General features: G+C 24.8%; 2 protein-coding genes across 3 annotated transcripts; both read left to right on the top strand.

Annotated features, from left to right (window-relative positions):
* The first annotated feature begins 1,561 nt into the window (after nucleotides 1-1,561).
* LOC110617358 (basic leucine zipper 1) lies at nucleotides 1,562-1,974 on the top strand. The gene is made up of 2 exons (XM_021760093.1): nucleotides 1,562-1,882; nucleotides 1,924-1,974. Exons 1-2 carry the CDS (start codon nucleotides 1,562-1,564, stop codon nucleotides 1,972-1,974), a joined length of 372 nt encoding a protein of 123 aa, XP_021615785.1.
* Nucleotides 1,975-8,532: 6,558 nt separating this feature from the next.
* On the top strand, nucleotides 8,533-11,938 carry LOC110617789 (protein CHLOROPLAST IMPORT APPARATUS 2). Of its 2 annotated transcripts, XM_021760785.2 has the most exons (4): nucleotides 8,535-8,781; nucleotides 8,988-10,269; nucleotides 10,829-10,984; nucleotides 11,703-11,938. In XM_021760785.2, the coding sequence occupies exons 2-4, from the start codon at nucleotides 9,247-9,249 to the stop codon at nucleotides 11,766-11,768; spliced, it is 1,245 nt and encodes a 414-aa protein (XP_021616477.1). In that variant the 5' UTR covers nucleotides 8,535-8,781; nucleotides 8,988-9,246; the 3' UTR covers nucleotides 11,769-11,938. The 2 variants fall into 2 exon arrangements, 1 of the variants encoding a protein (XP_021616477.1); XR_006351073.1 differs by having other exon boundaries at nucleotides 8,533-10,269; nucleotides 10,834-10,984.
* Nucleotides 11,939-13,075: the final 1,137 nt, after the last annotated feature.

Here is a 13,075-nt window from a genome sequence, read left to right as displayed (position 1 = left end):
CATGTTGTTGATCATGTATGAGATTATACAGGTTTACAGGTTATATGTCAGGCTTGCTACGGGTCCCGGCGGCCTTAAGTCGACCCGGATCCTAGCGCCGGTAGCGGTCCGGATTTTCGGGGCGTTACACTACGTCTGGATTGTCCCTGTCTTAGTCCTTGAGGCATCTACGGGGACTTCATCTCTTCCCTTGGGAGCCATGAGTGACGTCTCTTCCCGAGGTTTGTCAAAAATAACCTACAACCTTTGGATGTATTAGAGTATTTGCTCAATACTCAAATTGTTGGGATCTGCTTCTTGACCATAGGAGGTGTGTTTTTTCCACTGCCAACAATGAAAGAAATGATAGCCTCCTCATCGATAGTAACCTTAGTAGCAGCTTGTGAGTTATCGGCCATTTCAAGAGATAAAGGAGAGATTTCTTTTTAAGAGAGAAAGGATAAGAGACCGGTTTTAATCCAAATGAATAGAGAGAATTCAATGTATTTCTTGAAAACGGAACCAAATGATGTTACTGAAACTAAATTGATAACGTGGCCGAAATGGAGCTGTGCTGTGATTGACTAAATCTGCAAAAAAGAGAACGTAAGGTGGTGAGTGCCCATGGCAGCCACTTCGATGCTCAAGTTAGTAAGTTGAAGAGAAATGCGAGTATAATGTTTAGAACTCAAGAGTAGTTGTGTGAGAAAATAGTGTACCTTTACCTTTGTGATTATTCTCCTTTTATACTGTAAGAAAGTAGAGATAAATATAACATTTTCCGATAATTTAGAAATGATGTGGCCGGCTGCTTGATAAGGGATATCACCAGCTAATAGGTTGGTGATCTCATGATTATAGGTGTAATTGGAATATGCTAGACTGTGCCTGTTAACGGTAATTTTATACTGAGACTTGCCTTATCTAGGAAAGAGCGAGTCTTGATTATATACCTGGATGTTTAAGGTGTTCAAATCTTTCTTTTCTCGAGTGGAACCGCGTTTCTCACTTATCAAATTTTTGCCACATGATGTTATCTTGTGGTGACAGTTTATAACCTATTTTGAGCGATTGTTATATCAATATCATAGAATTAAATATTAATAATTGAGTTTAAAATTGAGATATATAAGTTAATTTGAATACAAAATATAAAAAATACGAAAATTAAACTTCCCAATAAGTATATAGTAAAAATGAGTATTAATTCACACAGATATATTAAAAAATTATACAACATGAAATGAATAAACATGCATAACCAACCTAACCACACATTTATTTTCCCTTCCAAATTAGAAGATTACTATCCTTTTCTTCTAAAATATGAATTAAATTTACATGCTATACATGGAGAGCCCTCAAATCCTTATCCTTTCTTATATCTCAATTAAAAATCAAGTCTTTTTGGATAATCTCCTCTCTCTTATCATTTCCTTTTTCTCATTTCATTAAATTCTTAATTTCTCAATTTGTTTTTCATTAGCAATCTTAACACAAATATATATGAGCCATATCTCTATGCTCATTATAAATTCTAAAAGTTTACTATTTAATGTAAGAACTCTTTTCTGAAAAAAAAATGTTGTTCAAACTTCTAAAGAAAAGCTCAAATGTAACCATTGATGAGAAGAAGAGGAAAAGGATGATATCGAATCGAGAATCTGCAAGGCGATCAAGAATGAGGAGGCAGAAGAATATAGAGGACTTGATCAATGAGAAAGCTGAGTTAGAGGAAAAAATAAATGATGATTATCACAAGTGTAGAGAAAAATGGCAAATTCTTCTTGTTCTTGAATCTGAGAATGAAGTTTTGAGGGATAAGAAGATGGGGTTGATCAGTTATTTGAAATTCTTGAACCAGATTCTTGTCGATTATAAAGAAACTGAGGATTCCAACCATGTAATTTTCAAGTTTTTGAAAACTTTTTGAACTTGTCCAAGGTCCATGGTCCAGCTCAGCAAGTCAAAGCTTGTGAAATGTCCAAATTCTAGCTGTTTTACTTACGAGTGCTTGACTATTGATATTTGATATTATTTTGTTTAGATTCATATTAGATATTTATAAAAATCAAATCGAATCGATTTTGATAAGAAACTAAATTAAATCAAACTGGTTTATTTGGTTTGAATTTTTTTATAACTTTTTTCATTTTTGCACCTTATTTTAATATTTTAAAATTTAATTAAAATATTTTAATTTTAATTATCTAATATCTCTTATTATTAAAAATAATATACTATTATTATTAATTAGTTTGATTCGATTTTTTTAATTTTTTTATAATAAAAAATGAAGCAAACTGAAATAATTAAAATTTTTTAAATTAAAAATTAAATTGAACTAAAATAAATAAAAAATTAAACTAAATTTTTAAATTAATTTGATTCGATCAATTTTTTTATTTAGAACGCATACTGCTGCCTGCAGTGCCCTCTGCATTCCACTATTTTGTGAAGCCAGGTTCTCTTACTTTTCGCGTTTGACTCAGTTCTGTTACTGTTTGAGTGGCTTTCTACTTGTTGAGCTTTTGGTAGCAATCTGATTCTGTTTTGGGCTTCATATGTAATATCCTTGCTAGGTCTTTTTAAGCCCTTTGAACCAAGATGTATTAATTTAATTTTGGTATTTTAAATTGTATTAATTTTATGAAAAAAATCATTATAAAATTAAATGAAGAAAACTTTTAGTTAGTTTAAAGTGTAATTCAGTTCAATTTAGTTTTGTTAATAAATAAAAAAAGATTAATTTTCAATTTTGGTTGGATTATCTTTTTAACTTAGTAACTGAAGTAATTGACATAACTGATGATTTATATTAATTAATTTATTAATTATAATTTTTTAATAATATATTCTTTTTAATGTCCTTTATAATTCTAATAATAGTATTTATTTATTTATATATTACTTATATATTTTATATAAAAAAATTTTAATTTTTTTAATTTGATTAATAATTAAAATTTTATTTAGCTAAAAAATTAATTCATTTTGATTCAATTGATCAATTCTATTCCCAAGTCAGGTTCTCTAAACTTCTACCATATCTTTTCCTTTTTTTTTTTTGACACTTCTTATTGGCTAAAAACGAGACCGTTTAACACTCCCGATTAATTCATTTAGTATTTATAGTTTTAAAATATTTATTAGTTGGTTCTTAAATTTTTAAAAAATTTATTAATTAATTTTTATTTTAAATTTTTTTATAATATTTAAAATGTAAAATTAAAAGAATGACTAATTAGTAAATTTTTTAAAATATTAAAAATATTTTAATATATTTTTAAAAATTAAAAAATCAGCTAATGATTTTTTTTATATTATAACGATGAAATAATAATTTTTCACGTAAATTTAAAGAATAAATATTTTTAAAAAATAAAAATAAACATGAAGTGGAAAATATTCACATGTATGATATATTATGATAAGATTAAGAGAAAAAATCCAATCCGCAAATGATTAATAGGGAGTCTTAAAGTTGTTAGCCAATGAGAAGTGTCAAAACAGGAAAAAGATATGGCTAGGTGGGACCTATTGACATATTATTAGAGAATGTCAAGAATATGATAGATGTTTAGAGAGCCTGACTTAGGTGATAGAATTATCAATTGAATCAAAATGAATTAATTTTTTAGCTAAGTAAATTTTTATAATTATTAATAAATCATAACTTAATTTATTCGCTTATTATTTTAATTAAATTAAATAAAAATTTAATTATAAAAAATATTTTTATAATATTTTTATTTTTATAAAATAATAAATATGATTTATATTTAATAGATAAATAAAAATTACATATATATATTATTATGAAAATTATTAAAAAATGTTATTAATAAATTATGATTAATGTACAATTAATAGAAATTAATTATTTCAATTACTTTAGTTATTAAGTTAAAGGTAATCAAATCAATAATTAAAAGTCAATAATTTTTTATTTACTAACAAAATTAAATTGAACCAATTATGTATATAATTTATTTAGATAGAATAAACTATGATTAACTAATTAAATCATTTAAATTATATTATTAGAAATTTTTAATAATTAATTATATTATATAATTATTTTATAATATTTTTATTAAATATTTAATAGTTAATGGAGAGAGTCATATTTAAATTATATGAATAATTTAATTTATAAAAATAATTAGATATTATTAAATATAAAAATAATTAAAGAGAGTTTATATATAAAAAATTAAACTTTTATTAAGTTTGAAATAACTTTTAAATAATTATTTTATTTATACTTTACTTATTTATAATTTTTTATTATATATTATTTAATAATTTATAAATTTTAAATTTAAATTCATTAAATAAAATCCTATAATTTTAATAATATAAATAATAAGATCATATTTAAAATATATAAAATATAAAATATATTACTAAAATTATATAATATAATTATAATATCAATAAAATTACTTAAATAAATAAATAAATAAATAAATATATATATATATATATATATAATATCGATTTTTTAATATAATTTTAATATTTAATACGATTTCTGATAAAAAAAATTAAAATTAAATAACTAAATAAATTTAATTTAATCCTTTGGTTTTTAAAACATCAATATTTTTTAATTTCAATAATTTTTTATTCAGTTCGAAACCTTTAAAAAGCGTGCACAGCTTCCGTACAAAATTTACAAATAGTTAAGTGTATATATAGACATCGTAAAATATATAAATATTTAAAAATAAAATATAATTAAGGCTCTATTTATTTTATAAAAATATTTTTAAAAAATATTTTCTGTATTTTTTAATATTTAAAATACTTAAAATACTTAAAAATTTTAGTTAATGAAAAATTTTTTTAATTAAAAAAATAAATTATTTTCTTCATTTTAAAGAAAATAACTTTCACTTTTTAAAGAAAATTATTTTCCACGGTTTACGATTCTTATTAAGATCTCAATATATATGAATTTATTAATATATTATTTTTTAAATTATAATTAAATAATAAAAAGTAAATTATTTTATTGTAAATATTTTTTATAAAAAATTATTTTTCATAAAAGGTATTTTTCATTAAAAATATTTTTTAAATATAAATTATTTTATAAATAAAATAAAAAGAGTCTAAATAATAAAATCTCTTGATTGATTAATTGTAATGAGTTTAAAAAAATATTAACGTATCTTTATTTTTAAAAAAAGGTAAAAAATCAGATAGTAAATTTTTTTTTTAACTCATAGTTAAAATATGTGAAATTTAATTTTAAATTAATTATATAATCATTTTTTTTTCTCTTATTTTGTGTCTTTTCATCCAAACACAAGAAAAGAAAAAAAAGAAAATTTCTTTTTCTTGTATAAGGATAAGTTTAATAAAAAATTGATTATACTCCAATTTTAATTAATGTTATTTGATTAAAACGATATAAAAGAAACGATAGGTTATAATTTGAAAAATCTTATTGAAATTTTTTAAAAATTAAAAAGTGAGTGAATTTTCGTATTAAATTTTATAATACATCAGCAGCTTTCGTTAAAGTAGTGCGTCTCAAAATTTTGCATTGTGGATCTCTATCAAACGTTCACAATAAATTTTCTATTATAAATCTCTATCGAATATCGGTATTCAGTTCAAATTTATCATAAAATTTAAAGGTAATTGTTTCGCGTTAAAATAAATTTAATATTAATTAATTAATTAATTTCATTTTGAAATTGAGAATATGATGAAAAGTTCCAAATTCTCTTTGATGGTGTATCATGTGATTGTGAAGATAATAAAAAAGAAAGATAACAAATGAATAGTTGGGAGAGTGTTGTACCAAACATTGTCACATGTTTCTTGAAATTTCTAGTCTTAAAAAAAATTAAGAAAGAAATTATTTTTTTTTTCTATTTAATTCTACCAGTGGTTATCCAATTTTAAAGGCTATGGGATTTCCAACTCATCCTTGTTACAGATAAGGCACTGTCAAATTTGTCTTTATCCAACAGCTAAGGATAATACTTATGTGGTGGCCAAAAAAATCCAATGGCTGCCAATTCTTCAAATTTCAAATTCTCATTTTACTTTATTTTAAAAAAAAAATTTCTCCTACATATTTACATTTTTAATATGGCATGGATACATTCCTTTTTTAGAAATATTGTTTTTAGATATGTATACATAAAATATAAAGTTTTTTTTTTATTATAGCTAATTGTTTTAGTTTATCGATTTAGGGTTAGAATTAGAGGACAGTATTATTCAATTCAAATAAAAAAAAATTCAGTTTGATTTTTTATTCATTTTGGTTCGGTTTGATTTTTAATTTCAAAAATTTTAGTTATTTCGATTTAATTCGGTTTTGATCAGAAAAAAATTAAAAAAATCGAACTGAATCAATTAGTGATAATAATATATTATTTTCAATAATATAGAGAGATTATATCATATTAAAATTAAAATAATTCAGTTAAATTTTAAAATGCTAAAAATAAAGTATAAAAAATAAAAAATTATTAAAAATTCAAATTGATGGGATCGAATCGAATCGAACTGAATCAGATCTATTCGATTCGATTTAATTCTGATTAAAATTGATTTAATTTAATTTTTGTAAATACGAAAATTTTAATTTATTTACTGAATGCTCGTTCCTAATTAAAATTATTTTTTTTATTGTAATTATAATTTTTTTAATTTCTTCCATTTTAAATTGAATCGACCGAATGACCATTCTTAATTAAAATTTTTTTTTCAATTGTAATTATAATTTTTTTAATTTCTCCCATTTTAAGTGGTAGTTAAGATTTTTGTACAAAATTAAAGAAATGATTAGATAATTTCATTTTGGAAAAAAAATGTTAGTTGACTAAAGTACTATTGTAATAAAGAAGGTAGTAAGGAGATAAGGATAATATATAGGCAAGTACAAAGTTGAAAAAATAAATAATTTTAAATGTTTTAAAACATCACTGAAAGTAAAATACTCTCTAGTTGAAAATAAATTTTTTTATATTAACTTTTCAATTATATTTTTTTAATATAAAATAAAAATATTAAATTTTCTTAAATATTAAAAGATAAATTTAATTTTTATTTAGAAAAATAAATAATTAATAAAAAAATTATGTGAAAAATAAGATAAATCTAAATAGAATTAGATTAACTATAATATAAAAAAAGAAAATAATAATTGTCACTTAAATGAAATACATGAAAATGTATGGAAAAATATTTTTAATTTTTTTTATAATATTTAATTGTTAAAATTAACAGAGAAATTAATTGATAAATTTTTTAAAATATGAAAAATTTTTTAATATATTTTTTAAAATTAAAAAATCAGTTAATAAATTTTTTATATTATAAAAATTAAACAGTAATTTTTTTAATTAAAAATAGGGCATGGAAGGAAAAATTCCAAGTTGCTCTTAAAAGACAAAATTCAGATATTTACAAAGGCATTAAAGAGGTAATATCTACACAGGTTTTGTTGATATTTTCAGGGAGTATCCTTCCAGAAAGAAAACCTAAAAAAGCGCATAAATTAAATTAGCTTTTTTTTATTATTTTATTTTCAAAGAGAAATTTTATGGGTGCAAAAGTGACATTGCTTATTTATAATAGCAACCCATATATTTCTAATTTTTATATTTTCCACCCCTTCAAAACTTCTCTGTATAGGACTTACTGAGATTGGTAATTAAATTTTAATTTTTTTTATCTTTTTTTTTTCAAATAAGTATTTGAATTTTCTAAAAATGAACGAAAATGATTAAATTAAAAAAAAAGATAAAAAAGAAAAAAAGATTAGAAAAGGAATTTGATATGGTAATCACAATCTATTGAACGTAATAAGCCCAACGTATGATTGCCAGATGCCACACACAAAGGCAAAAGGGACCAAAAAGGTTCAAATCATTGCTCTAATTGAGAGATCCACCCATCTTCCTTTTCCTAGATACACGTGATGATCCCTCCAACGAATGAAAGGACAAACCACGTCAGCCCTAAAAAATCCAACTCAACCAATCAACTACGGCCACATCAGCAGATAAGAAACCTTTCCCATGAAATCTAAATTACAGTTGCAGGTGGTATGGGTGACAAAAACTGAGAGATAATCCAACCAGCACATCATGCTTGCCCATCATTAGGATTTTAAAATTTCTTTGACCATTATGCCCTCCATTATATTGACCATTATGCCCTCCATTATATTGACCATTATGCCCTCCATTATATTGACCATAAGTACATAATTTCCTCTTAATTTAGGCTTAATTCAATTTGATCCATGAACAAGTCTATGCATTACACATTAAAAATTAATTAAATGATTTATATATGCTAATATAATTAATTAAATTTTGATTAATGTAAGATTAGTAAATAATTTGTTAAATAAGCAAAAGGAGTGAGATTAAGAAAGAAGCACAAAGAAGAGGGGTAATAAAGGAAATGATGACAACCAAATAATTGAAGTAGCAAAAGGGGCAAAGAGAGAAAAACAAAGAGAAGAATGGTCCCACACCAGGAGCTATACAGCAAACAAGCATTGTCTCTTCCGCTGTTCTCTCGTCTAGTCCTTTCAAACTCTCTTCACTCCACACTCACGCACACACACAGACTCTGTGACTCTGCCTCTCTCTCTATATCTACACTTCTCCTCCAACGGATCTTTTTCCTTTTATCTGCCTCTGCACTCTGCCTCTGTGCTTCACTGCTCATCACCCTCTTTGCTTCTTCTGCTCCACAAAAGCCTCCTCTTTGTCATATTTCTCACACCAGATAACTCCTAGCCTTTGGTTTCCTCATTGGGTAACTTTCTTTTTCATTGTTGATTTTGGTCTTCTTTCCTGGGTTTTTGTTTTCTAGGGTTTTGGAATGAAATGTTTATGTTTTAGCAGAAACTGTTTGATGAAATACTTGTTCTCAATTGGGTTTGGTTTTTTCTTGAATATTTAAAGATTTATTTATTCTAAAATATTCTCTAACTCTTGGCTTTTTCTCCTTTCTTCTTTTAGGCCACAGAAGCTTTTCTTTGTTTGTACTTTTTTTGGGTTTAGGGTTTTAACTACTCTACCAATTTTTCACAATTCTCACATCAAAAAGTGTTTTTTCAGCTTTTCTTGGAATTGGGTCTGAAAATTGCCTGCTAATTCTAACGCAATCTTCAACTTGAATTCAATTCAGAAATGGGATTTCTCCTCCAAATTCTGGGTTTTCTTTGAATTCTCCAAATTGGGAAAAAAAATTTTCCCATTTTCTTTCCTTCCAATCACTATGTCTTCTCCTTGTTTAAGTGGAGGCAGTAGAACCTATGGGTTTGATTTGGAAATAGTGAAATCACCATCAACTTCAACTAGAACTTGCCACACATCTTCTCCATCTTCTACTCTCTCTGAATCTAGCAATTCTCCGCTAGCAATTTCCACAAGAAAACCAAGAACTCCCAGAAAACGTCCCAATCAAACCTACAATGAAGCAGCTGCTCTTCTGTCCACTGCCTACCCAAACATCTTCTCCACTAAGCAACTCACCAATAATCCTCGCAAATTCACCAAACCTCATCAGGACACTCTTCTTCTTGACGAGTCTTCCTCAGAATTACTATGGCCTTTTAGAGTTTTCAATTACTCTGATCTTCTTCTCCATCAACCCATCGAGAATGAGAAACCCAGTTTTGTAAATGAGTCAAAAGTCTCAAATTTCATTACTTCTTGTGAAAATAAGTCTTGCCAGAGTGTGAATTCAATGGAATTCTGTGATGGGTACGAGGAAGATTTCGATGCTGAATCGATTCTCGATGAGGAAATCGAGGAGGGAATCGATAGTATAATGGGAAATCTCAGAGTAAGCAATGAAAACTCCGAGGAGTGGTCTAATAAAGTTGGGAATCCATTAGGATTTCATTTCGGCGGCAGATTTCAGCTCGGAGTTGGAAATGGAATGAGAAAAGGAGTAAAAGCATTGCGAAATGGCGATGACGGAAATTGGTGGAATTTTCCAATCGTCGATATGCTTCAAATCTCGCCGAGACTTAACCGCAATAACATCAAAACTTCAGATTCGAAGCCGAAGGTGAAGACGAATTCGAATTCCGGCGACAAAAAGAAGAAAAAGGTGGAGAAACCGGCTGTGGAATTGAAGAATTCGGAATTGACTAAGGAGGAGAATAATTCAATTCCGCAACCGATTTCTGGTTTGTTATTGAAATTAAACTACGACGGCGTTTTGGACGCTTGGTCAGACCGGGGATGTCCGTTTTCCGACGATATTTCGGGATCCGAAGGAAACGACGTCTCTGTATGTTTCTCATCTTATTAACAATGGAACTTAGAAAAATCCCGTTCAATACACCGTCTTATGGCGCGTGTTGCAACACTCTGCTCAATTTTTGTTTTTCTTTTAAATGCCATTGTCTTTAAAAAAAAATTAAGGAGTTTTTTTTTTTAAATTTTGGAAAACAATTTCATATGAATAAAAAAAATAATAAAATATTGTGTGGAGAGATACCATTCAACTGTTCTTAATGCTTTGACTTGATCAGCTTTTGTTGGCTTAGAGGGTCCCATGAATTTTTCTTTTTTATATACAAAATTATTTTCTGTAGGATTGTAATATAAAATTAAGACTAATACACATAGAGCATATAAATTTATTTAATTTTATATGGATTTTAATTTAAGCATCTAATTCATAATTATCAAATATATTATTACATTTTTTTCCAGCATTTTACTGGGAATTATCAGATCTGCCTAGAGAATTAGGGAATTTGTTTTTTGGTTATAATATTAAATTTTAGAATTATTGGTGGAACAAATTTTTTATTTGATTATATTGTTTTGGAAATTTTGGGCAGGCCAGATTGGCGCAGATAGATTTATTTTCAGAAAATGGAGGATTGAGAGAAGCTAGCGTACTACGCTACAAAGAAAAGCGGCGTACACGTCTCTTCTCTAAGAAGATCAGATACCAAGTTAGAAAAGTCAATGCTGATCAACGGCCAAGAATGAAGGTAGCATTTACTTGCTCTTATTTTCTGAAAATTTTTTCCTATTTTTTAAAATTAGGTTTTGAAAGAAAAACACTATGAACATTTATCTAAAACTGAAATTATCAAAATAAGTTAGGTTTAGGTGATAACCATATGTAGAATAGATGACCCTATCTTGAAGAAAAAAATACCAATTAATTTTGACTTGAGATGATGATTTGTGGTGGAGAAATGAGGAATTTCGCCCAAATTGTCTAATTTAATTAGATAGAGATATAGCGTTTGATTTCGAACTTCTAAACTCGAATTTATCTTCTATCTCTTCATGTATTATCTATTAAGAGGTTTAAATTCTAAATAGAGAATGGTAAAAGATAGGGGCTACGGTATTAGGTTTGAATCAAAAATATTAATTGAATCGAATTAATTAAAATGTTTGGTTTGATTTTTTATTTATTTCAGTTTGATTTTTAATTTTAAAAATTTTAATTATTTCAATTCGATTTGATTTTAATAAAAAAATTGAATCAAACTGATTAGTGATAATTATATATTATTTTTAATAATACAGAAAAATTAAACTATAATTAAAGTTAAAATATTTTAATTAAATTTTAAAATATTAAAAATACGGTGTAAAAAATAAAAAATTTACGAAAAAAGCCAATTAAACTGAATAGATTTATTTTTTTATAAGATAATTTATTTTGATCTAAATTTATTGTTTGTGACATTGTAGGGGAGATTTGTGAGAAGGCCAAATTCCAGTGGAAGTAGCCAAAGAAGAGAAGAAGAAGAAGAATAATTAATTAATTATGTTTGAAGTAGGAGAAAATTAAAAAGGCTACTTTTATCTATTTTATTTTGTTGTTTAATTAATTTTGTATCCTCTCACACACAAGGAAAAAAAAAAGACTAGTTTAGAAGAGAAGGATAGAGAAATTGAATAGGCCAACAAGTTTTTGCATTGGTTAATATTTTCTCCATAATGTTTTTCTCTTTGTTTTCTAGTCACTTGATTCTTTTCCCTCTTCAACTTATGCCATATGACTCTACTTGGGATTTTTAAAATATGAAACCAAATATTTTTTAAAAAATTATTTCAAAAAATTATAAATAAATAAATTATTATTAAATTTATTTTAATGCTTTTAGCCAATATAAATATTTTTCTTAAAATTAATTCAAATATTATTTGTTCTATTTATTTGATTTTTTCATTATTTCATTACAAAATGAAGTGGCAAGTTAGCAATTACTGAAAAAAAAAATGTCAAAATCATATGTTTAAAAAACCTGATAAAATTTTATATATTACGTATAATTTTAATACTAAAGTTTTATTATTATTTCGTTTCTTATTGACTATTATTTTTATATTTAGCATTCAATCAAATTTATTATCATAAAAAGTAATATAAGTCAATAAGAAAAAAAATAAAAACAACTAAATATGTAATTAATTTTTATTTTTTATTTATAAATTATTAATAATATAAATAACTTATATTTAATTATTATTATTTATATAAATTTAAATATTAAATAAATCACCATTTTAATTTAAATATTTAGCAGGTTAATTTCAATTAATATAGTGATACAACTGGACTTACATCTAAATAAAAAAAAATCCTAATAAAGTTAAAATCAAACACTAATTAATGAGATCAATATTTGATTTGTTTTCTCAAAAAACATTTGTCTGTAAAAATATTTGTTAAAAAGTTATTTTTATAGAAAATAATTTGTTTTTTAATATTGAAACTAATGTTATTAATAATTCATGAATATCTGTTAATAAAAATTTTAAATTTCAGAAAAGACTTCATTTTTTCATTAAAATAAAAATACTCCTTTAAAAATATTTATTTAAATTTTTTAAAATAAATTATATTTTAATGGCTAAATTTTAGCACAATTAATAGTTTAATATTTATATTTTTAAAACTGAATATTTATATTTCTTTATTTTCATTCCGCGCAAATGTATAATCATTTCATTTTTTGTTGGTGGATTATCTGTTAAAAGAAAATTTTCTTTTTTAAAACACCATTCTCTACTTAATAGAAAAACTTTATATTTAAATCCTTATATTTTATAAATTAAAA

Source organism: Manihot esculenta, chromosome 6, assembly GCF_001659605.2.
Source record: "Manihot esculenta cultivar AM560-2 chromosome 6, M.esculenta_v8, whole genome shotgun sequence".
NCBI classification, from domain to species: domain Eukaryota; kingdom Viridiplantae; phylum Streptophyta; class Magnoliopsida; order Malpighiales; family Euphorbiaceae; genus Manihot; species Manihot esculenta.
The sequence above is the reverse complement of the archived record's forward strand: the minus strand, read 5'-3'. Positions and strand labels throughout refer to the sequence as shown.

Excerpts from the sequence above, each read along its gene's own strand:
- LOC110617358 (XM_021760093.1), top strand. The coding sequence starts at position 1,562 with ATGTTGTTCAAACTTCTAAAGAAAAGCTCAAATGTAACCATTGATGAG. Across the intron at positions 1,883-1,923 it reads AAACTGAGGATTCCAACCAT|GTCCATGGTCCAGCTCAGCA; the intron begins GTAATTTTCAAG and ends AACTTGTCCAAG.
- LOC110617789 (XM_021760785.2), top strand. The coding sequence starts at position 9,247 with ATGTCTTCTCCTTGTTTAAGTGGAGGCAGTAGAACCTATGGGTTTGAT. Across the intron at positions 10,270-10,828 it reads CCGAAGGAAACGACGTCTCT|GCCAGATTGGCGCAGATAGA; the intron begins GTATGTTTCTCA and ends AATTTTGGGCAG. Across the intron at positions 10,985-11,702 it reads ATCAACGGCCAAGAATGAAG|GGGAGATTTGTGAGAAGGCC; the intron begins GTAGCATTTACT and ends GTGACATTGTAG.